The 25,928-nt window shown below is 38.5% G+C and overlaps 1 protein-coding gene across 1 annotated transcript in view; it reads left to right on the forward strand.

The window, feature by feature from the left end:
* The first annotated feature begins 7,078 nt into the window (after positions 1-7,078).
* Positions 7,079-25,928, forward strand: part of meis3 (Meis homeobox 3) — an 89,119-nt gene continuing 70,269 nt past the window's right edge. The window contains exons 1-2 of the mRNA XM_062962165.1: positions 7,079-8,818; positions 17,700-17,938. Coding sequence (XP_062818235.1) covers positions 8,807-8,818; positions 17,700-17,938 — 251 coding nt within the window. The 5' untranslated portion in view covers positions 7,079-8,806. The remainder of the gene's footprint in view (positions 8,819-17,699; positions 17,939-25,928) is intronic.

Genomic DNA, 25,928 nt, shown 5'->3' on the forward strand with positions numbered 1-25,928 from the left:
CTCTGTAAGTCCTCCCTCCGGAGAAGAAGAACAGGCCACTGGGAAGTGATGGGGGTGGGAAAAAGTTAGTGGTGTCGTGGTTCTTAAGACCAGAGGCAACCCCTGTGAAAGGGCCGTCGGACCCCCAAAGGGGTTGAGATCCACAGGTTAAGGTATCTAGGTATTCTTGCTTGCAAACCAATTGAGGTCCCATCTACACTGCCCATATAGTGCAGTTTTAAACTCATATAACTGCATTGAGTTGCATTATCTGAGTCTACACTGGCTATTTAATGCAGTTTCACACTGCACTATGTGGCAGTTTAGATGAGTTATGAAAGCTGATTGAAAGCTGTGCTGCCAAAGACTTCCATGGCTGGAATCACAGGGTTGCTGTGAGTTTTCCGGGCTGTATGGCCATGTTTCAGAAGTATATAACTCACAACCTCTGAGGATGCCTGCCATACATGTGGGTGGAATGTCAGGAGAGAATGCTTCTGGAACATGGCCATACAGCCCGGAAAACTCACAGCAACCTTGTGATTCCAGCCATGAAAGCCTTTGGTAACAAAGCTTTCAAGCAACTTTCATAACTCATCTAAACTGCCACATAGTGCAGTTTGAAACTGCATTAAATAGCCATGTATGGCCATGTTCCAGAAGTATATACAGTAGAGTCTCACTTATCCAAGCCTCGCTTATCCAAGCCTCTGGATAATCCAAGCCATTTTTGTAGTCAATGTTTTCAATATATCGTGATATTTTGGTGCTAAATTCGTAAATACAGTAATTACAACATAACATTACTGCATATTGAACTACTTTTTCTGTCAAATTTGTTGTATAACATGATGTTTTAGTGCTTAATTTGTAAAATCTTAATGTAATTTGATGTTTAATAGGCTTTTCCTTAATCCCTCCTTATTATCCAAAATATTCGCTTATCCAAGCTTCCGCTGGCCCATTTAGCTTGGATAAGTGAGACTCTACTGTAACTCACAATCTCTGAGGATGCCTGCCATAGATGTGGGCGAAACGTCAGGAGAGAATGCTTCTGGAACATGGCCATACAGCCCGGAAAACTCACAGCAATCTTGTGATTCCAGCCATGAAAGCCTTTGGTAACACAGCTTTCAAGCAGCTTTCAGAACTCATCTAAACTGCCACATAGTGCAGTTTGAAACTGCATTAAATAGCCATGTATGGCCATGTTCCAGAAGTATATAACTCACAACATCTGAGGATGCCTGCCATAGATGTGGGCGAAACGTCAGGAGAGAATGCTTCTGGAACATGGCCATACAGCCCGGAAAACTCACAGCAATCTTGTGATTCCAGCCATGAAAGCCTTTGGTAACACAGCTTTCAAGCAGCTTTCAGAACTCATCTAAACTGCCACATAGTGCAGTTTGAAACTGCATTAAATAGCCATGTATGGCCATGCTCCAGAAGTATATAACTCACAACATCTGAGGATGCCTGCCATAGATGTGGGCGAAACGTCAGGAGAGAATGCTTCTGGAACATGGCCATACAGCCCGGAAAACTCACAGCAACCTTGTGATTCCAGCCATGAAAGCCTTTGGTAACACAGCTTTCAAGCAGCTTTCATAACTCTTCTAAACTGCCACATAGTGCAGTTTGAAACTGCATTAAATAGCCATGTATGGCCATGTTCCAGAAGTATATAACTCACAACATCTGAGGATGCCTGTCATAGATGTGGGCGAAATGTCAGGAGAGAATGCTTCTGGAACATGGCCATACAGCCCGGAAACACACACAACAACTGTCTCTGTAGACGATTTACAATGCCAGCATCCTTTGGAGCCGTATGTCATTTCCAAATTCATTCCAAGATAGGAACAGGTGAGAGTATATCAAGGTATTTATTCTTTTTTCTTAGTTGAGATGTTGAAAGAGCAGGAGGATTTAAATATCTGAATGAGGGAGGAAGCAAATCTGATAGATCTCCAAAAGAAAAGCACCTTTCGATAATTTAAACGGGAGGTGATTCAAGCCTGGATTGCTATTGCTAGACAATTATTATAGGGGAGCAGCGTAAAAGGCTTCGATATGTGCGAGACAGAAAATGAAGGGGAATGGATATGGATATGCTCTTGCAAACATCAAGGCACCCATATCCACAAAATTATGTGTTTCGCTTCCCACTCCGACGGCCTGATTTGAATGCAGCCGCTCCATCCGTTCACTTACTAATAATGGAGTATCGGGTGATCAAGTGATTTTGTAGATATATCTATCTATCCACGCAGCCCCTAGGAAAGGGATTTTCGGTGGCCTCACGCAGGTGTCTCCCAAGCTTTTTTCTACAACGATGTTTGGATGAAAGACCCAAGTTTGATTACTGTGATCCATCACGGAGCCTTCAAGCCCCAAACTAACAATCTTGGATAATCATCGCATCAACCCCAGGCTAATTTGGCCTTGACAAACCTTCCTGTCTTCCTCGCCCGAAGGACAAAAAGGAGAAAAGGGAAGCGGGAAAGATCTCTTTTTTTATTCGCATATCAAGATAATATTTGCTGGGAAAGAAAGCCGGTTGACACTTCTTGCCATTTTTTTGTGAATAGAAAAAGGTCCTTTCCTCTGTTCCTCAAATGATAGGTTTAATGGTTATTTCAAATACAACCTTTAAATGGTTGAGGATTGAGAAAGCAAGCAAGAAAATACGAAAGGGTGCATATCAAATCTGGAAGCTTTTGAGCGAAGGATTCTGCATATCTATCTATCTATATCTATATATATATAAAAGAGTGATGGCATCACGGCGACCCACAAAACAACAAAACTACAGGCCCCCCAACCTCGAAATTTGACAACACAACCCATCATCCACGCCTCTAGGTTGATACAACAAAAAGAAAAGAAAAATAAAGTCCTAATTAGAGAGAGAGGAATACAATAGAGTCTCGCTTATCCAACACTCACTTATCCAACGTTCTGGATTATCCAACGCATTTTTGTAGTCAATGTTTTCAATATATCATGATATTTTGGTGCTAAATTCATAAATACAGTAATTACTACATAGTATTACTGCATATTGAACTACTTTTTCTGTAAAATTTGTTGTATAACATGATGTTTTGGTGCTTCATTTGTAAAATTATAACCTAATTTGATGTTAAATAGGATTTTCCTTAATCTCTCCTTATTATCCAACATATTCGCTTATCCAACATTCTGCCGGCCCGTTTATGTTGGATAAGTGACACTCTACTGTAATTGCTTTTATCCAATTGCTGCCAGTTAGAAGGCTAAGCTCCTCCAACTTGGTCTCCTAGCAACCCAATTAAAAATAATAAAAAACACTAAAATATTAATACAATAAAATACTATAATAACAGAAAATAACTAAAAATAATACAAGAAAATAATAAAATATAATAAAGAAAAATATAACTTACAATAAAAATAATTAAAAAATGCAAATAACGTCAAATAAAAATTACACAACAATTTTTAACCAATACCACCACCACTTTGCCACAGCAACACGTGGCCGGGCACAGCTAGTATATATATAAAAGGGTAATGGAATCACGGCACCGGACAAAACAACTAAACTAAACGCCCCACAACCTCGAAAATTGACAGCACAATCTCTCATCCATGCTTCTACGTTCATACAACAAAAAGCAAAGAAAAATTAAGTCCTAGCCACAGCAACGCGTGGCCGGGCACAGCTAGTTCCTTATATTTTATTGTTTGATTGATAGAATTTGATATTGATTTGTTTTCGAAGAATTTCGTGGCCAGAATCACTGGGTTGCTGTGAGTTTTCCCAGCTGTATGGCCATGTTCCAGAAGCATTATCTCCTGACGTTTTGCCACATCTATGGCAGGCACCCTCAGAGGTTGCGAGGTCTGTTGGAAACTAAGCAAGGAAGGTTTATATATCTGTGGAAGATCCAGTGTGAGAGAAAAAACTCTTGTCTGCTCGCGGCAAGTGCGAATGTTGCAATTGGCCACCTTGATTAGCACTGAATAGCCTTGCAGCTCCAAAGCCTGGTTGTCTCCTGCCTGGGAGAATCCTTTGTTGACGCCTCTGCAGGAGTCTACCGTATACCATGCAGGTGTGGACAAGTCTACATAGGGACCACCAAACGCAGCATTGCCCAGACAAGAATTAAGGAAAATGAAAGACACTGCAGACTAATTCAACCAGAGAAGTCGACTATAGCAGAGCACTTGATGAACCAACCTGGACACAGCATATTATTTGGGAATACAGAAATGCTAGGCCACTCTAACAACCACCATGTCAGACTACACAGAGAAGTCATTGAAATCCACAAGCATGTGGACAATTTCCACAGAGAGGAAGAAACCATGAAAATGAACAAAATGTGGCTACCAGTATTAAAAACTCTAAAATTAGGACAGTAAATAAATAACAACGGGGAAATTCTAGACAGGAAACAATCAGGGCCAGCTAACACCTCCCAACAAAGGATTCCCTCTGGTGGGAAGCAGCCAGGCTTTGAAGCTGCAAGGCTATTCAATGCTAATCAAGGTTGCCAATTGCAATATTCACACTTGCCTCCAACAGATGAGTTCTTTCTCCCACCCTGGACATTATTCCACAGATATATAAACCCCACTTGCCTAGTTTCCAACAGACCTCACAACCTCTGAGGATATCTGCCATAGATGTGGGTGAAACGTCAGGAGGAAATGCTTCTGGAACATGGCCATACAGCCTGAAAAATTCAAAGCAACCCAGAATATTGATTGTTGTGAAATACATGCAGTGACATATGCAACCATTAATTTTATTCCTCTTACTTCACTTTAATTACATAAGGAAAATAAATCCATATTCTTTCTATTGGTTCCCTTCCCCTCCCCATTTATGTTCTTGTGATGGATTTTTTTCCTTTTTTTTCATTTTTCTGGCTGTTAGGAATGGTGGGAGTTGGAGTCCAAAACACCTGGAGGGCCCAAGTTTGCCCATGCCTGCTTTAGAGTGTTTCCGAGCTTAGTAGATATGTTTATGCTATAGATGTAAATTATTTTTAATGTCCGCAGTGCAAAGACAATGCAATAGCAGGATTACAATTGAACATTAATAACATTGGTGCTAATTCGTAAATACAGTAATTACTACATATTGAACTACTTTTTCTGTCAAATTTGTTATATAACATGATGTTTTGGTGCTTAATTTTTAAAATCATAACCTAATTGGATGTTTAATAGGCTTTTCCTTAATCCCTCCTTATTATCCAACATATTCACTTATCCAACGTTCTGCCGGCCCGTTTACGTTGGATAAGCGAGACTCTACTGTAACAAACAAAAATAATCAAAAATAAAACTTTAAACTAACCTTTTTACTAAAGAAAAATACAGGGACTCCGATAAGATATACAGACTGGACTAAAGTAGAAGAATTCGAAAGAAAAAGAAGTTGAAGGATAAGCGATAAAGAACAGAAGGATGAAACCTTTTTGTATATCTCTTTGTAAGTTTTTTGTAAAGTAAAGAATTAATGACTAAGCCAATAATAAAGGACAATTTTTTTTTTAGGGTTTGTCCACATTATTACAGAAAAAGAGGCTGATTCAATATTGTTATTTTTTGTATCACCCTCTTTAGTTTATATAGTTTGGGAAACGCAAAGGCGAAGATGGAAGTCATTTTTATCATTTTTTAATCATTTTTATTATACCCCTTTTTTCTCTTTTTTTCTTTTTTCTTCTTTCTTCTTTACTTTCTGTCAAAATCACTGTTCTCACACTTTCATTGTTACTTAACTACTATATACACCAATAAAAATATATATTTAAAAAAATAAAACTTTAAAAATTCATACAAACATAAATACATAATATAAATTTATTAAGCGTCCTCCCTGCTCTACACGCCTGGGACAGATTTAAAATACAGTAGAGTCTCACTTATCCAAGCCTCGCTTATCCAAGCTTCTGGATTATCCAAGCCATTTTTGTAGTCAATGTTTTCAATATACAGTAGAGTCTCACTTATCCAAGCCACGCTTATCCAAGCTTCTGGATTATCCAAGCCATTTTTGTAGTCAATGTTTTCAATATATCATGATACTTTGGTGCTAAATTCGTAAATACAGTAATTACTACATAACATTACTGCATATTGAACTACTTTTTCTGTCAAATTTGTTGTATAACATGATGTTTTGGTGCTTAATTTGTAAAATCATAACCTAATTTGATGTTTAATAGGCTTTTCCTTAATCTCTCCTTATTATCCAACATATTCACTTATCCAATGTTCTGGATTATCCAACTCATTTTTGTAGTCAATGTTTTCAGTACATTGTGATACTTTGGTGCTAAATTCGTAAATACAGTAATTACTACATAACATTACTGCTTATTGAACTACTTTTTCTGTCAAATTTGTTGTATAACATGATGTTTTGGTGCCTAATTTGTAAAATCATAACCTAATTTGATGTTTAATAGGCTTTTCCTTAATCTCTCCTTATTATCCAAGATATTCGCTTATCCAAGCCTCTGGCGGCCCATTTAGCTTGGATAATAATAATAATAATAATAATAATAATAATCGTTATTTATACCCTGCCTCCATCTCCCCAATGGGCACTCGGGGTGGCTTACATGGGGCCATGCCCAGAACAATACAATATAACAGAATATAAAAAGAACAACAAATCATAACACATTGAACAGTACAATAAATGGTAATATACAGTAGAATCTCACTTATCCAACACTCGCTTATCCAACGTTCTGGATTATCCAACGCATTTTTGTAGTCAATGTTTTCAATATATCGTGATATTTTAGTGCTAAATTCATAAATACAGTAATTACTACATAGCATTACTGCGTATTGAGCTACTTTTTCTGTCAAATTTGTTGTATAACATGATATTTTGGTGCTTAATTTGTAAAATCATAACCTAATTTAATGTTTAATAGGATTTTCCTTAATCTCTCCTTATTTTCCAACATATTCACTTATCCAAGCTTCTGCCGGCCCGTTTAGCTTGGATAAGTGAGACTCTACTGTATATTTTTTTTAAAAAACTTTAAAAATTCATACAAACATAAACACATAATATAAATTTATTAAGCGTCCCCCATCCTCCCTGCTCTACATGCCTGGGACAGATTTAAAATACATCTTGACATTTCTTCTTGGAGACACAAAGCGGTACCCAATGTGCCGAGGGAAACCAAACAAAACAATGACAGCAAACAAGAGGCAATGAACACACAAACAGATGCCGGGGAAGAAGACAGTGCCGGATGGTGCGAGGGATGGAGGAAGAAGCCAAGCCAGGCCGGGATGCGGTGCTGATGTGGCATAAGGTCTCCATTGGCATCCTCTTCTGCGTCCGATGTGCATCACCTCCAAGCCTGGTCTCCCTCCGAGGCAGGCAGGCCGGGAATGGGTTAATGCGAAGACCCTTCTACTTCCGGATGTGTTCATAGCTCAGGGCTGTGGAGCTGGGAGAAGGAGAGCATCTTTCTTTCTCTGCCTCCTCTCCCCTCCTCCTCTTCATCTTCATCTTCCCATCTGGAGATAGAATAAAAGAGAGAGAGGGCACATCAGACAGGATAAACACACACAGCTGGCTATTCAAACAAGGACAGATATTGTCATCTTCATCCCAATCTTTAAAAACATCTTAGGTTGACAGGCCACTGGGTCCTTCCCTGGACTCCCCACATCCAAGGCCCCATCTGTCCAAGATCTACGGCTGCTTTAAGAGGAGGAGGAGACCAGGAGAAACTGACAAGCCCATCTTGTGTGTGTCTCTCTCTGTGTGCGCCTCCTCCTCTGTCTCTCTCTCTATCCCCCCCCCCCCATCCCAATCCCTGACTGTTTGCCAAGGAGAGGGGGCTCGGGACATAGGGGTGGGTGGGAAGGCAGGCGAGCAACCCTCCAGGGTGGGGGGGCTTTGGGCACCCTCGGAGGAGCCCCCCCACACCCCCTTCCCCACCTCCCATCCCTTTCTCTCCTCCTCTTTCCCCTCTTTGCTTCTTTTTGTATATGTGTGTGTATCCCTTGCATCTTGGCTTTGATAGGATTGAAACCACAACCATTTAAAAGCAAGGAGGGGGAGGAGAAAAAAAAAGAGGGGGGGGTTGGATAGTGGATGTGGATGTCCATGTTTTGAAGGAGCCAAAAGAAAGAAACCAAGGCGGAAGAGACAAGAGTGTGAGCGTGTTTTGGAGGAAGGGTCATCATCACACGTCCCTTCTTTCAAAGTATACTCTCTATATTCTGCAAGGAGCATCCCTTATATCCGTTCAGCACTTGATGGACAGCCCAAAGCTGGAAGACAAGATCGACTTGGAAGAAAAGAGATTTCTACAAGCAAGGAAATAATCACCCCCTCTTTCCTTTTTATTTTTTATTTTTACACACACAAACATCACATTGATGGAAATCTCCTGCCGGCAACAACATCTAACTCCTTTTCCTCTTTTTCTCTCTTGCTGAATTTTTTTGTTGTTGTTGACATTTTCCAAAATTGTTCTTCCTTGGACCCTTTGAACTCTTGAACAAACGGCAAAAATATTCTTCTTCCTTTTGGAAGGATTTTTGTTCAGTTTTTAAAAAGAAGCCAATTTTTGTTTTGTTTTTGGCCACAGTATTTTTTTTTCCTTCTTTTTGTCCTCCCTCCTCCTTCGATTTGGCTGACATGATGGGAAGCAGCATGAAAGACCCCTTCTTTGGCAAAGAGTGAAGTTTTGCTGGAGCCTCCAAGAGGAGCCGTCTCCCCCCAAAGCGGGGGAGAAGCCCACGGAAAAGGAAACCTGGAGGGAAAACTTAGGAGTCTCTGATGGCACAAAGGGTAAGTAAGGTGATGCTCCACATGCCTCTTCTTTCCCCCTCTTGTCCCATGCCTCTTACAAGGTGCTTCTTGTAGTTGATGATGACTTGGAGTTTTCTTTAAAAATTAAATTTTTTAAAAAAAAGAAGCCCTGACTTGTTGATTTCCAAAGTAACCTCTTTCTGGCTCTTTCTGGCCCTATTTAGGAGAGGTAAAGAATGAATTATTGAAGGCTTTTATAGCTGGAATCACTCGGTTGCTGTGAGTTTTCTCTGTTTTCTGAGTCTTGCTCTTTATTTACTGTCCTGATCTTAGAGGGTTTTTTTTTTAATACTGGTAGCCAGATTTTGTTCATTTTTGTTCACGGTTTCCTCCTCAGAAGACAGGAGAATTCCAGACAGGAAACAATGAGAGCCAGCTAACACCTCCCAACAAAGGATTCCCCATGGCATTAAGCAGCTAGGCTTTGAAGCTGCAAGGCTATTCAATGGTAGTCAAGTTGGACAATTGCAACATTCACACGTGCTTCAAACAGACTTCTTTCTCCCACCCTGAACATTCCACAGATATATCAACTCCAGTTCCCTAATTTTCCCTAATACAGTAGAGTCTCACTTATCCAACACTCGCTTATCCAATGTTCTGGATTATCCAACACATTTTTGTAGTCAATGTTTTCAATATATAGTGATATTTTGGTGCTAAATTCATAAATACAGTACTGTAGAGTCTCACTTATCCAAGCCTCGCTTATCCAAGCTTCTGGATTATCCAAGCCATTTTTGTAGTCAATGTTTTCAATATATCGTGATATTTTGGTGCTAAATTCATAAATACAGTAATTACTACATAGCATTACTGCATATTGAACTACTTTTTCTGTCAAATTTGTTGTCTAACATGATCTTTTGGTGCTTCATTTGTAAAATCATAACCTAATTTGATGTTTAATAGGCTTTTCCTTAATGCCTCCTTATTATCCAACATATTCGCTTATCCAACATTCTGCCAGCCTGTTTATGTTGGATAAGTGAGACTCTACTGTATCAACTCCAGTTCCCTAATTTTCCCTAATACCGTATAGTGATACAGTGCAATATAGTAATTTAATGCTAATATTGTGCTATGCTAATCATATAATAAATTGTATTAACAGATAATTTGTAAGCCACTCTGAGTCATCTTCGGGATGAGAAGGGCGGGATATAAATGTAGTAAATAAATAATTGCAACATTCACACTTGCCTCAAATAGACAAGAGTTATTTCTCCCACCCTGGACATTATTCCACAGATATATAAACCCCACTTGCCTAGTTTCCAACAGACCTCACAACCTCTGAGGATGCCTGTCATAGATGTGGGTGAAAAGTCAGGAGAGAATGCTTCAGGTACATGGCCATACTGCTTGGAAAACTCACAGCAACCCAAAGAATAAATTCCAAGCCATACTGTTTGGAAAACTCACAGCAACCCAAAGAATAAATTCTTTTCCTGTGTATCTTGATTCTTGTTAAGTTTTACAGAAAACTCTACTACTTTGAGTTTTGAACTTGTTTTGCTTCCCAAAGGACCTTTCCTTTTCCATCCACTAAACCATTCAGCTCAAACTTCTACTTTGTCAATATGTTATTGTACCTTCTTTATCCCCCTTCATCATTACTATTTGTAATTTTTCTTTCTTTCTGTCCCATTCAAACCCTTTAGTTGGCAAGTGTCAAGTGGAATTGGGAAATGGAAGGAGAGAGAGAAAAATATGCCTGCTTTTCAAAAACTTTAAAATCATCGCCTTCTTTCAAGGAGGAATAATAGCTCATTAAGAATGTTTGTGTCCCCTCCAAATACTACTTAAAATTATATAGATTTGGCTCAAAATCTAACTCCATATTCAAGATATTTGTGAAAGTCTCCATAGCAAATTTTAGTAAAATAGAGGCACAGGGTGTCTTTGAGGGGGACAAAACCCCTCTTTCCCCTCCTCCCCAAAAGTCTCTCTTTTAGAGCAAACTCTTCCTTGACTTTCCTCGGCCCTTGGGCTTTGATTCGGGCTGCTCATTTCAAAGCCTCAATGGGGCTGCTTTGTGGCATTTTGTGATGCCTTTCTCAAGTTTTTCCACTTCCTTATTCTCCTTTGACCCCCCTCCATGGAGCCGCAGAAAGGGACTTGGCCCCCTTGAAAGGCTGGGGTTAATGTGTCTTCAATGTGGCCGCTTGTAAGAAATCCCCAAAACTTTCTTTTCTTTCTCTCGATGGGACGCTAAATTCCCAGCCATCACCATATAAAAAAAAGGGACGGTTGCAACAAACCTATTTTAAAATCCAACTACAATCCTGAGCGACACGCAATTTTGTAAATGCCTTTCTGTAAGAATCTTGATACAAAGTTCTATAAGCCATTGGAAGAGAATTTTCCCAACTTTCCCCTCCCATTGACAGGCAGTGTTTACTTTTTATTATATTATATTATATTATATTATATTATATTATATTATATTATATTATAAATATTATAATACTTTGATTTCTCAAAGCCAAAGCAAAAGGATGGGAAACGCTTTTAAGCTTGTACCAAAATGATTGTTAGAATTAGAACTCGGAAATGTTTGCCTGCATCCAAGGAGTTTAGCAATCACTTTTGTCTCCAAAAAGTCCACTTCTATCTCACCCCAAAAGGTTATATTGAAATTTAAGATTTTAGAACCTTCAAAAAGGCCACTTATCTCACCCAAAATAATTAAGAAGTAGCTTTAAATATGTGTTTTGAAAACTACACCTTTGTTCAAAAAGAAAGCTCTATAGAGTTGAAAGTGAGGTATCGCAGACCGGTTCTGCTCTTCTGTATACAAAGCAGTCGAGATAAAGGCATGATTTAAATAAGAATAGTTGGCAGGGTAGGAAAATGTCACGATTTTTTTCCTTGGAGGGGAAAGAGAGGGAGATCAGGGGGCGGCAAAGGTTTTCTTCCCATGTTTTTTAATCTCAAAGTTGAATGTGTTTAGTGAAAGTTTCATATAATAATAATAATAATAATAATAATAATAATAATAATAATAATAATAATTACAGTAGAGTCTCACTTATCCAACATAAACGGGCTGGCAGAATGTTGGATAAGTGAATATGTTGGATAATAAGGAGAGATTAAGAAAAAGCCTATTAAACATCAAATTAGGTTATGATTTTACAAATTAAGCACCAAAACATCATGTTATACAACAAATTTGACAGAAAAAGTAGTTCAATACACAGTAATGCTATGTAGTGATTACTGTATTTACGAATTTAGCACAAAAATATCATGATATATTGAAAACATTGACTACAAAAATGCATTGGATAATCCAAAACGCTGGATAAGTGAGTGTTGGATAAGTGAGACTCTACTGTATTATTATTATTATTATTATTATTATTATTATTATTATTATTATTATTATTTATAGACCATCCTCTCTCCCCAAGGGGACTCAGGGCGGTTTACATACAAAAAGGCAAACATCCAATGCCATAAACAAATTCAAGCACATCAGAATAAAAAAATAATAATTGAATGAATGGTTTAAATTAATTTAATATTTATTTCACAAATTTCCTTTTAAAAAGGGCAAAGAATTCAGGAAGAAATTGCCGAGAAGCCAAAGATATGGATGAATGGTGACTCTTTTAGTTTGGGAAAGTCTAAAGAAGGCTGGGAGAGGGAAGTTCATTCAGAATCATTTTTTTTTTTAGAGGAAGGAAACTGTCCAAAGCAGCTCCTTTCGAGACCCCGATGCATTTCATGGGGTCGTCTTAAGTCCACAGGCAACTTGAAAGCGGAGATGCACAAATACTTTTAAAAACAAGAACCCCAGTTTCAGAAGTATTGCAAGTGAACTTGCTTGAGAGGCCATCAAGATGTGCAGCGTCCGAATCCCGGCTTGGAAAAGCTAATGTGTGTGTTAATCTCTCTGTCTGAAAAGTTCAGTGCCTTCCCTAATTCCCATGACGTTAAAAGTTTGCTGAGTCTCTCTCTCTCTCTCTCTCTCTCTCTTGATCATTTGTAAGAGAAGTTTTGCAAAAATGTACAGTATATATAGTACATATTGCACATATATAATCTTAGTATAGTTTTTAGTGCATATTGCATATTGACTAGTTGTGCCTTCTCAATAGTGCACCCCAGTATTTTGCATGTATAATACATGCCAATATCCCAGTTTGTGGGATTCCTTATTGGGCTGATAATCTGTAACCAAATGTTTCAGTCCATAGTTTAGTTAAACCAAGGTGGTTTGATTTAAACCGCCTTGGGCTCAGTGCAAAACATATGCTTGAAAGTTGATTTCATTTAGATCAATTGATTTAAATGAAGTCACACAAATATGGCTCATGAGCCATATTAAATCTAAGTCCTTTGTTTTAATGGTATTATAGAGTAGTCTGTGATGGTTACAAAACCAGTGTCAAGATTTTCAGTATTAATATTTAATACTCTTAAAGTCTACTGAATTTTTAAGCCTGTCGCCTGAATTCGGAATTCAAGCAAATGGCTGGAACCAACTCTGCTGGTTGGTTAGCAAGGAATTGTGTGCATGTAAGGAGAAAAAAGAGAGAGAGATAAAATGTTTGGAACATCTAGATTTCCTTTTGGGTTTTTCTCTCTCTCCCTAAAAGGCTATATATATAGTTCTGATGAAGAAGAGGGGAGATTGAAATCAACTAGCCGAAATGTCGTGAAATTGCCTCAAGTGGCAAAAAGTCTACCCAAAAAAAGAAAGATGGAAAATGTCAACTAGAGAGGATGCTGCAGTTTGGGATTTGGGTGCCGAATGGTTACAAAAAGAAATAGTGATCCATTGCCCTTAGATTATGGGTTTCCCAAAGCAAGATGCGGATGGAGATAGATGGAAATGTGCATGATCTGGAGTTTGTAGTTTGTGGGAGAAGAAGGACGAACAAACCAAACCAAGATGCGGGAATCTTGGACAACAGTTATGGACAACTGTAATAGGTTTGAAGACCAATTTTATGCCACTAAACCATTAAAAAAATAAGAATACACTTCTAGTTTTGAAAACGAAACTTTTAAAAATATTCAGCACTTCGGGGGAATGCTGAGATTCATCTCAATTGATGTCCTGACAGAGTCCTGAGAAAGTCCATTCATCCCCATTTATTTTTGAGCAGGAAACAAAATTTTAAAAAGAGGGAAATCTAGATTGTTATGTTGTCGAAGGCTTTTGTGGCCCGAATCACTGGGTTGCTGTGAGTTTTCGTCACAACCTCCGAGGATGCCTGCCATAGATGTGGGCGAAACGTCAGGAGAGAATGCTTCTGAAACATGGCCATACAGCACGGAAAACTCACAGCAACGTAGATTATTATTATGATGTTTATGTTTATTTATACCCCTCTTTTTCTCCCCACAAGGAGACTCAGTGATTGGGAAAAAGTGTCACATATGGCCCATGAAGCCCTTACGTTACCCATCTGTGTCCTATAACTTTATTTGCCTTCCGCGGACACATGTTTATCACCGGATCCCAATCAGTCTATGGCCCCTTCCACACAGCTGAATAAAATCCCACATTTGAACTGGAATATATGACAACGTGGACTCAGAAACCCTAGTTGAAAGCAGATATTGTGGGATTTTCTACCTTGATATTCTGGGTTCTAGGGCTGTGTGGAACTTACTATATTATTTCCGCTTCCTCGGGCACAATTTCCCTGTTTAGTTATCATCCCATGCAAGGACCACAGAACTTTTTTGAATTTGTAAGGCAACCCCAAGATTGGTAGGCAGATTATTATGAATTTTTCATATTTCCGTGTCTACAGACAAAGAAGCATAGAATATAGTGAATCATAGTAATAATAATAGTAATATAATACAGCATCGTCAACTAACGCAGTCAACAGTGTGAGTATCGGGACAGCAAGAGCCAAAGAGTCAATGAACAGGAATATTATGGAAACGGAAAATACACAAGACTTACAGGATCAGTCCAAAAATGGCTAGAAACCACAACACTTGTGATGAGCCGTTCCTCTGGGAGATCAAGTGCACTTGAGTTTTGGGGGTCCTGAAAGTGTCGCCCCTCCAAATAAGGATTCTTCCCATGAAATATCCCCCTATTGCTTGAATTTCCAGCAATGCGGAAAGTGAGAACATTTAAAAACCATACCTTCCCCTTTAGAACTATAACTCTTCATATATTTGCTCAGTTCTCCTTTGCTGGGTCCCTTTGCTCCCTTTCCTTGAGATGCCAGCTTCTATTTCTAAATCCAGGAGTTTTAAGTGGCTGTAAGGGGAGGCATTTGGGGGGAAATTCAACAGGATACTTATTTAGGGGTGCAAGACCCCCATTTTACCCTCCTTGTTTGCATACACCTTCCAAGGATCAGATGTAAATAAATAAATAAAATACCTCTGTTTTGGGTGACATGCTTGTAGTAGAAATGGTCAGATTGGGACATCTATATAAGATGGTAGATTGTGAAGGGGCAAGACCCTCATTTTCCTCAACATGTGTGTGTGTGTGTGTGTGTGTTAAATCGTAGCATCATAGAATCATGGTATCCTGGAATCATAGTATCATGAAATCACGGAATTATAGTATCACAGAATAGAATCATAGTATCCTGGAATCTTATTATCATGGAATTATAGTGTCATAGAATCATAATATGATGGAATCATTTTTTTCATAGAATTATAGTATTATGGAATCATAATATCATGAAATTATAGTATCATAGAATCATAATATGATGGAATCATGTTATCATAGAATTGTAGAATTATAGTATTATGGAATCATAATATCATGAAATTATAGTATCATAGAATCATAATATGTCGGAATCATGGAATCATATCATAAAATTATAGAATTATAGTATTATGGAATCATAATATCATGAAATTATAGTATCATAGAATCATAATATGATGGAATCATAGAATCATGTTATCAGAATTATAGTATCATAGAATCATAATATGACGGAATCATGGAATCATGTTATCATAGAATTATAGTATTATGGAATCATAATATCATGAAATTATAGTATCACAGAATTATAATATGACGGAATCATAGAATCATGTTATCGGAATTATAGTATCATAGAATCATAATATGACGGAATCATGGAATCATGTTATAGAATTATAGTATTATGGAATCATAATATCATGGAATTATAGTATCATAGAATCTAATATAACAGAATCATAGAATCATGTTATCATAGGATCATAGAATTATAGTATCCTGGAATTATAATATCATGGAATAATGGTATCATAGAATCATGGTATCACAATATCAGAGTATAATGGAATCATAGTACCATAATATCATGGAATGATGGTATATGGTCATGGAATTGTAGTATCTAAGGGCCCTTCCACACAGCCATACAACCCAGAATATCAAGGCAGATAATCCACAAGAATTGCTTTGAACTGGGTTATCTGACTCCACACTGTCATATAATCCAGTTCATTGTGGATTTTATACAGCTGTGTGGAAGGGGCCATGGAATCATAGTATAGCATCATGGTATGAGAAACCCCTTCTGCACTGCCATATAATCCAGATTAGCAAAGCAGATAATCAATATTATCTGCATTGAACTGGATCACATGAGCCTATACTGCCATATAATCCAGTTCAAAGCGGATAATCTGGATTTTATATGGCAGCGTAGAAGGAGCCCTAGTACTATGATTCCAGGATACTATATCATGGAACAGTATCATAAAATCACAGAATTGTGGAATTAGAGATCATAGAATAATAGTATCATAGAATCATGGAATGATCACGGATTCATAGTATCATAGAATCATGGAATTATAGTATCATAGAATGACAGTATCATGGAAGCATAGAATAGAAACACAGAATCTTGGAATTATAGTATCATAGAATTATGGAATTATAGAATAGAACCAGAATCATAGAACCATGGACTTATAGTATCATAGAATCATAGTATAACAGAATCATAGTTTCATGGAATCTTGGAGTTATAGTATCTTGGAATTATAGTATCATCAAATCATGCAATCATAGAATAAAATCAGAATCACAGAACCATGGAATTATAGTATTACAGAATCATGGTATCATAGTATAGAATCATGGATTTATAGTATCTTGGAATTATAGTATCATAAAATCATGGAATCATAGAATAAAACCAGAATCACAGAACCATGGAATTATAGTATTACAGAATCATGGTATCATAGTATAGAATCATGGATTTATAGTATCTTGGAATTATAGTATCATAAAATCATGGAATCATAGAATAAAACCAGAATCACAGAACCATGGAATTATAGTATTACAGAATCATGGTATCATAGTATAGAATCATGGATTTATAGTATCTTGGAATTATAGTATCATAAAATCATGGAATCATAGAATAAAACCAGAATCACAGAACCATGGAATTATAGTATTACAGAATCATGGTATCATAGTATAGAATCATGGATTTATAGCATCTTGGAATTATAGTATCATAAAATCATGGAATCGTAGAACAGAATCAGAATCACAGAACCATGGATCTATAGTATTACAGAATCATAGTATCGTAGAATCATGGAATTATATGATAGAATCAGAATCACAGAATGATGCCATTATAGTGGTATCACAGAATCATGGAATTATAGTATCATATAATTAATGGTACCATGGACTCATAGAATCATTGTATCATGGAATTATAGTAACACGGTATCATAGTGTCATGGAACCCTAGTGCCACGGGATCCTGAGAGCCAAGATCTCTGGGGCATCCCTTTGGAAAGTTCTTGAGATCCATTGGAAAGATATGATTGTCCTCTAAACTCCCTTCTCTCTTTCTTTCTCCTTCCTCGGCACCCGCAGTACGATGAGCTGGTCCACTATGCGGCCCTGGAGGGGGTCTCCTTGCCGGGAGGGGCGTCGGGGGCACCGTCGGGGGCCTTCGGGGAGCCCCACCCGGGGGCACGACCCTTGCCCGCCCACCACCCACTCAGCCAAGGCCCGCCCTATGGCTCGGCGGGGGTCAACAGCCACCGGCCTGGGATGCCCCCTGGAATGGGGGCCGGAGATGCCCTGAAGCGGGAGAAGGACGAGATTTATGGGTGAGTGAGTCCCCGGCAAGGGGTTGGGGCCATTTGGCTGGAGGTGGACTTCCAAAAACATCCTTTTTCCAACTTACGTACAAACCCAACTTATAGACCCGATCGGGTTTGTAACTCGGGGACTGCCTGCTGTATAAAGCTTGGGAGGGAGACCACCGGGTAGAGTGTAAAACTCAGCTTTGATTGACACTTTCTTTAAATCCTGCTCTTTAATCCCAGTTTAAGGTTTATATGTACTGTATATACTCGGGTATAAGCCTAGTTTTTCAGCCCTTTATTTAAGACTGAAAAAGCCCCCCCTCGGCTTATACTCGGGTGAGGGTCCTGGTTGGCTTATATTTGGGTCAGCTTATACTCGAAAATATATGGTACATTATTTATTTATTTATTTATTTATTTATTTACATCGCTTTTACTCCGCCTTTCTCTCCGAGGAGACTCAAAGCGGCTTACAGTAAATGGCAAAAATTCAATGCCTAAAAACAATGTAAAAACAACAATTCATATAAAACAATCTACGAAACAACAGTTCATATAAAACAGATACCATTACAAAATAAAATCACATTATATAAAATTTTAAAATTTTATTTTTCTCTATTATTATTGGCATTATTACATTTATTATTTTTCTCTATTATTGTTGCTACTATTACATTAATTTTACTTTATTATTATTATTATTATTATTATTATTATTATTATTATTATTATTTTATTATGACACAGCAAACAAGATAGACATGCTGGATTTTGTATCACAAAATCTAAGTCGAACACTTCCCAAGTGTCTAGGACTGTGTGATGTATTTTCGGATGATGCGCGCAGATCCCAGCAGGGTGGCCTTTTGCAGTTGGCAGATTGTGATTTTGTCAATGTCTATTGTTTCCAAATGCCGGCTGAGATCTTTTGGTACGGCACCCAGTGTGCCCATCACCACCGGGACCACCTGCACTGGTTTCTGCCATAGTCTTTGAAGTTCAGTCTTGAGGTCCTGATTGCGGCTGAGTTTTTTCTGTTGTTTTTTGTCAATGCGACTGTCACCTGGGATGGTGACATCAATGATCCAAACCTTTTTCTTTTCTATTACTCTATTATTATTATTATTATTATTATTATTATTATTATTATTATTATTATTGCATTTATTATTTCACTCTGATCTTATTATTATTATGGAATTTATTATTTTACTCTATTTATTATTACTGTATTATTACATTTATTATTTTTCTCTATTATTGTTGCTACTATTACATTAATTTTACTGTATTTTTATTATTATTATTAATGCATGTATTATTTCACTCTGATCTTATTATTATTATTGCATTTATTATTTTACTCTATTTATTATTACAGTAGAGTCTCACTTATCCAACATAAATGGGCCGGCAGAACGTTGGATAAGCGAATATGTTGGATAATAAGGAGGGATTAAGGAAAAGCCTATTAAACATCAAATTAAGTTGTGATTTTACCAATAAAGCACCAAAACATCCTGTTATACAACAAATTTGACAGAAAAAGTAGTTCAATACGCAGTAGTGCTATGTAATAATTACTGCATTTACGAATTTAGCACCAAAATATCACGATGTATTGAAAACATTGACTACAAAAATGCGTTGGATAATCCAGAACGTTGGATAAGTGAGTGTTGGATAAGTGAGACTCTTCTGTACTTGTATTATTTTCTTGTATTTATTGTTATGATTACATGTATTATTTTACTCTATTATTATTATTAAAAGGATATATAAGCACATTTACATCGAAGAAGATGAGAATAATGATTGGATCAGAGTTGGACAGTCTTATCTTAAATTTGAGCTTTATGTAAATATTCAAAAACATTAAACTACTGATGCCTCAATTAATGTAATTTTATTGGTATCAATAAAAGTCAATGTTTTCCCAGTTTTTGTGGTAAAATTAGTTGCCTCGGCTTATATTCGGGTCAGCTTATACTCGAGTATATACGGTATATCTGTTTTTTAAAAAAGGGTTTAAACTGTATATTTTGTATTGATATTAGTATTGGGTTCTCGTTTTTGAAAGAGATAGCAGGATATTACAACAACTGTCATCATCATCACCATTATTGATAATGATAATAGTTGTTGTAATAGAGAAAGTGGGATATTATAACAACAACTATTATTATTGGCTTGCTGTGTGTTTTCCATGCTGTATGGCCATGTTCTAGAAGCATTCTCTTCTGACATTTCGCCCACATCTATGGCAGGCATCCTCAGAGGTGGTGAGGTCTGTTGGAAACTAGGCAGGTGGGGTTTATATATCTGTGGAATAATGTCCAGGGTGGGAGAAAGAACTCTCGTCTGTTTGAAGCAAGTGTGAATGTTGCAATTGGCCACCTTGATTAGCATTGAACGGCCTTTCAGCTTCATAACTTGCCTGCTTCCTGCCTGGGGGAATCCTTTCTTGAGCGGTGTCTCAAACAGACAAGAGTTATTTCTCCCACCCTGGACATTATTCCACAGATATATAAACCCACCTTGCCTAGTTAACAACAGACCTCACAACCTCTGAGGATGCCTGCCATATATGCAGATGAAACGTCAGGAAAGAATGCTTCTGGAATATGGCCATACAGCCCGGAAAACACACAGCAACCCAGACATTCCGGCCATGAAAGCCTTTGACAACTATCATCATCATTATCATCATCATCATCATCACCATCAGTGTTAATAGTGATAATAATGTTGTTGTTGTAATAGAGAAAGTAGGATATTACAACTATCATCATTATCATCATCATTAATGATAATAATGATAATAACTGTAATAGAGAAAGCAGGATATTACAACTATTCTTGTTATCACCATCATCATCTTTAATAATAATAATAATAATAATAATAATAATAATAATAATAATAATAACAACAACATCATTTCAGGTGCTTAGAACGGGGCATCAATATTTGATGACGGGGTGGAATTTCACAGAATTCATCTGTAAGGTTGGGACATGAGAGAAGCCTCCCACAGGATGGTAATACATCTGGGTGTCCCCTGGGCAACATCCTTGCAGACCTCCAATTCTCTCACACCAGAAGTGACTTGCAGTTTCTCAAGTCGTTCCTGACACGAAAAAAAAAACATTTTGTAAGGTTGCTTTTAAAAAAATACTCCCATCTTTTCCCTTGCATGCATCCCTTTTGCAACTTTCTTCCATCTCTCCTTCCCCGTTATTTATTATTTTACTGTTTTCATAAATCCACCCCATCGAGGCCGAACTCCCTCCTGTAATTCTTTATTGGGATCTCTCTCTGCATTCCTAGCTTCTCAGCCATCCTTCGTAACTGCCTGTTCAAGGTGATCTCCTGAATTTAATAGATCTCATGCTCAAAATTCTATTTAAAATATATTTTATCACTCCGGAAAGCTGTTTATTTTATTTTATTTCCATTGAGCTCTAGTCTAATGGGTCTGTTCTCGCTCAAACTCCATCCAGAGCTGCCTTCGATTTATAGCGCATCCCTGCTCTTCGAGATTTCATTGGATTTGGGGCTGGATTCCTTCCTCATCTGTTTTTCTTAAGATTCCTTCCTTAGATCCTTCCTTAGTCATTGCCTTGCAAATCCGTCTCACTCCTCTCCTTGGCTTCATGCAGATACATTGGTGTTTTCATCCATTAATTTCTTCGGCCATCTTTTCCTAAATCTCGGATGGATCTTAGATGAAAAGATCTCTCGGCTTCCTGAATGTTGTGGACTTTGAACATTTTAAATTCGAATATGTGTCACGACTTATGCTAACCCCATGGATTTGATAGAGTTTTCTTACGCAAGGAATAATACACAGATTTGGTTTTGCCACTTTCTTCCTCTGAAATAGAACCTGGTATTTATTAATGGTCTCCCATCCAAGAACTAACCAGGGGTTGAACCAGTTTAACCTCTTGAGATCTGACAGATCTGTTGGCTTTTTGTTTTCCATGAATCAAAAATTATTTGAAGACAGACGCAACAAGCCTTACTGGGCATTGCTGCAAAGAGAGCCTCCTGTTTCAGAGGCAGTATATCTTGGTATTATTAGGTTGCTGTGAGTTTTCCAGTCTGTATGGCCATGCTCTAGAAGCATTCTCTCCTGACGTTTCACCCACATCTATGGCAGGCATCCTCAGAGCTTGTGAGATCTGTTGGAAACTAGACGAGAGAGGTTTATATATCTGTGGAATAATGTCCAGGGTGGGAGAAAGAACTCTTGTCTGTTGGAGGCAAGTGTGAATGTTGAAATTGGCCCACTTGATTAGCAGTGAATAGCCTTGCAGCTAAAAGGATGGGTTAAATTGCTGAGCTGCTAAATTTGCTGACTGAAAGGCCGGCAGTTGGAATCTGGGGAGTGGACTGAGCTCCTGCTAACAGCTCCAGCTTCTGCCATCCTAGAGTTCAAACATATGCAAATGTGAGTAGATCAATAGGTACCGCTCTGTGAGTAGATCAATAGGTACTGCTCTGGCAGGAAGGTAAGGGTGCTCCATGCAGTCATACCAACCAGGTGACCTTGGAGTTGTCTATGGAAAATGCCGGTTCTTCAGCTTAGAAGTGGAGATGAGCACCAACGCGCAGAGTCGGACACAACTAGACTTAATATCAGGGGAAAACCTTTACCTTTACTTTTACCTAGTCTTGCAGCTTCAAAGTCTGGCAGCTTACTGCCATGGGGAATTCTTTGTTGGGAGGTGTTAGCTGGCCCTGATTGTTTGCTGTCTGGAATTCCACTGTTCAGAGTGTTGTTCTTTATTTAATGTCCTGATTATAGATTTTGTTCATTTTCATGGTTTCCTCCTCAGAAGACAGGGGAATTCCAGGCAGTAAACAATCAGGGCCAGCTAACACCTCCTGAGAAAGGCTTCCTCCAGGCAGAAAGTAGCCAGGCTTTGAAGCTGCAAGACTATTCAGTGCTAGTCAAGGTGGCCAATTGCAACATTCATACTTGCCTCAAATAGACAAGAGTTCTTTCTTCCACCCTGGACATTATTCCACAGATATATACGCCCAACTTGCCTAGTTTCCAACAGACCTCACAACCTCTGAGCATGCCTGCGATATATGTGGGTGAAATGTCAGGAGAGAATGCTTCTGGAACATGGCCATACAGACCTTAAAACTCACAGCAACCAGGTGATTCTGGCCATGAAAACTTTCAACAACATATATTATTATTGTGATTGTGATCATTATCATCATCATCTTATCAAAATTCTCTGACTGATTCTTTCACACTCTTCACTCTACTCCACCTTCCTTCATCTTGTAATCTGATCCCAAATTTTACTAAACTTATTAATTAATCTAGTTTTATTGTATTTTAATGTATTTTAGCTACTCATTACAGGAGTTTTAGGATAGTGATTAGTTTCTATTTGTGTATTGTTGTTTTTGTCTTTTATTGATCAGTAGATCAGTTAACAAACAGATCTAATAATAATAATAATAATAATAATAATAATAATAATAATAATAATAATAATATTTTAATTATCCATCTCACCTTACAGCTTGAGGTTGGGTGCAGCATTAAAACAGAGAGATAAAACATCATTATCAACACTATCAAAAAGGTTTACATTACAAAATATATTGAGAGGAGGTTTGCCATTGCCTTCCTCTGAGGCTGAGAGAGTGTGACCCACCCAAGGTCCTCCAATGGATTTCATGGTTGAATCAGAATTTGAACCCAGGTCTCCATAGACCCAGAATTCAAACCATTACTAGGCTCTGGTCCATTTTACCACTCCACCGACTATGGTTTCATCCTACAGGATGCTGGGATTTGTAGTTTTGAGGAGGTGCTTAGCATTTTTTGTCGAACATCGTCTTAAGTCCTCAAACTACAACTCCCAGGATTCTGCCGCATGGAAATTGACAATTATTAGAGGCATAAAACCCTTAGAATGGCATCAGTATTGTTTGAGTTTTACCAAGTTTGTTTGGGTTTGTTTGGGCATATGTAATCCAGAGTCCTGTTTCTAGCACCAATTTATACTTATAGTCATATTATCTGTGTTGGATAGATGTTATCCAGAGATGTTATATTCTCCAAGCACTACTTTTGATGCCTCATAGATACAGCTTGGATGCCACAAGCTTTCGTTCCTCTTCCATGTTCGCAGTGTTTAGGGATAGACTGCTCTTGAACCTGGATGCTTTATTTTGTGGTTGGAGCTAGTCAGTGTTAATACACCTCTCTGTAAATTCTATTACACTATGTAGCAACATTTGAAAAAGTTTCTGTTCCTGGTTTGAAAGTGTTATTCCTGTTTAATTGTGTGACACTTACTTTGAAAGTAGTTGTTCTACTCCAGAATTGGTTCAGATATTCACTGGAAAACTATAGCAAAACGTACTATAGCATGTGCTTTTCTCATGTTTTTCATAATAGAACCAATTAGGAAATGCCATTTACAACCCAGGAAAAAAAAACTTCTTAAGGTAAAGGTGAGGTAAAGTCCAGGCGTGTCCGACTCTGGGGGTTGGTGCTCATCTCCATTTCTAAGCCAAAGAGCTGGCATTGTCCACAGACACCTCCAAGGTCATGTGGCCGGCATGACTGCATGCAGCACCATTAACTTCTCGCTGGAGAGGTACCTATTGATCTACTCAACATTTGCATGTTTTCGAACTGCTAGGTTGGCAGAAGCTGGGGCTCATAGCAGGTGCTCACTCCGCTTCCCAGATTCAAACCTGAGACCTTTTGGTCCGCAAGTTCAGCAGCTCAGCACTTTAATAGCTGCGCCACCAGGTTACGTGTTATGTGGTGTTATTGTATGCATTACGTAACATGTAACCTGGTGGTGCAGCTATTAAAGCGATGAGCTGCTGAACTTGCGGACCAAAAGGTCACAGGTCTGAATCTGGGAAGCGGAGTGAGTGCCCGCTGTGAGCCCTAGCTTCTGCCAACCTAGCAGTTCGAAAACATGCAAATGTGAGTAGATCAATAGGTACCGCTCCGACGGGAAGGTAACGGCGTTCCATGCAGTCATGCTGGCCGCATGACCTTGGAGGTGTCTGTGGACAATGCTGGCTCTTTGGCTTTGAAATGTGTTATTGTATGCATTGGAGCCTCCGGTGGCCTAGGCGATAAAAGCTTTGTGACTTGAAGGTCGGGTTGCTGACCTGAAGGCTGCCAGGTTCAAATCCCACCCGGGGAGAGCGCCGATGAGCTCCCTCTGTCAGCTCCAGCTCCATGCGGGGACATGAGAGAAGCCTCCCACAAGGATGGTAAAAACATCAAAACATCTGGGCGTCCCCTGGGCAACGTCCTTGCAGACGGCCAATTCTTTCACTCCAGAAGCAACTCCAGTTGCTCCTGATACACACACACACACAAAAATTGTATGCATTCAGTTCTTTTGGTAACCTGAAGATGATGCTATTATAAGGTTTTGTTGGCAAGATGTTTTCAAAAGGTAGATTGCCATAGCCTTTCTTTGAAGCTAACGGAAAGTGACTTGCCCAAGGTGACCCAATGGGTTTCACAGCCAAACAGGGATTCGAACCCTCGTCTCCCATTGTCCCCATCCGTACTTTATCTGGACGTGCCCAAAGTCTTTCCATCTCTTCTCATCCGCCAACCTTTTCCACATCTCAGGTCTTTGATCCGGTTAAAAGATTTATAGTCGGGTTTCACAGCGCTGTGTCTTTTCACTCCTACACTTCAGTCGGTTGACAGCTCTGTCCTTAGGAGGAGAAGGGTGGCCAGGAGAAGGGGCTCTGCCCCCTTTATAGCCTCCCCCTTCCCCAATCCATTTGCTCTTGGAAAGGAAATGCTCTGGATTTCCTCAAATTCCCTTCCTCCTTTCAGCTTTCCAGCTTGATTATCCCTCAGACGATTGGGGACATCCCATTTCGGAGTTTTTCCACCGATGGTTGAATATTTTGCTGCGTTGAGTCATTATATAAGGATTGTATTTCAACGATATAAATAATATCTATATATATAAAAGGGTAATGA

Source organism: Anolis carolinensis, unplaced genomic scaffold (genome assembly GCF_035594765.1).
Source record: "Anolis carolinensis isolate JA03-04 unplaced genomic scaffold, rAnoCar3.1.pri scaffold_10, whole genome shotgun sequence".
Taxonomy (NCBI): domain Eukaryota; kingdom Metazoa; phylum Chordata; class Lepidosauria; order Squamata; family Dactyloidae; genus Anolis; species Anolis carolinensis.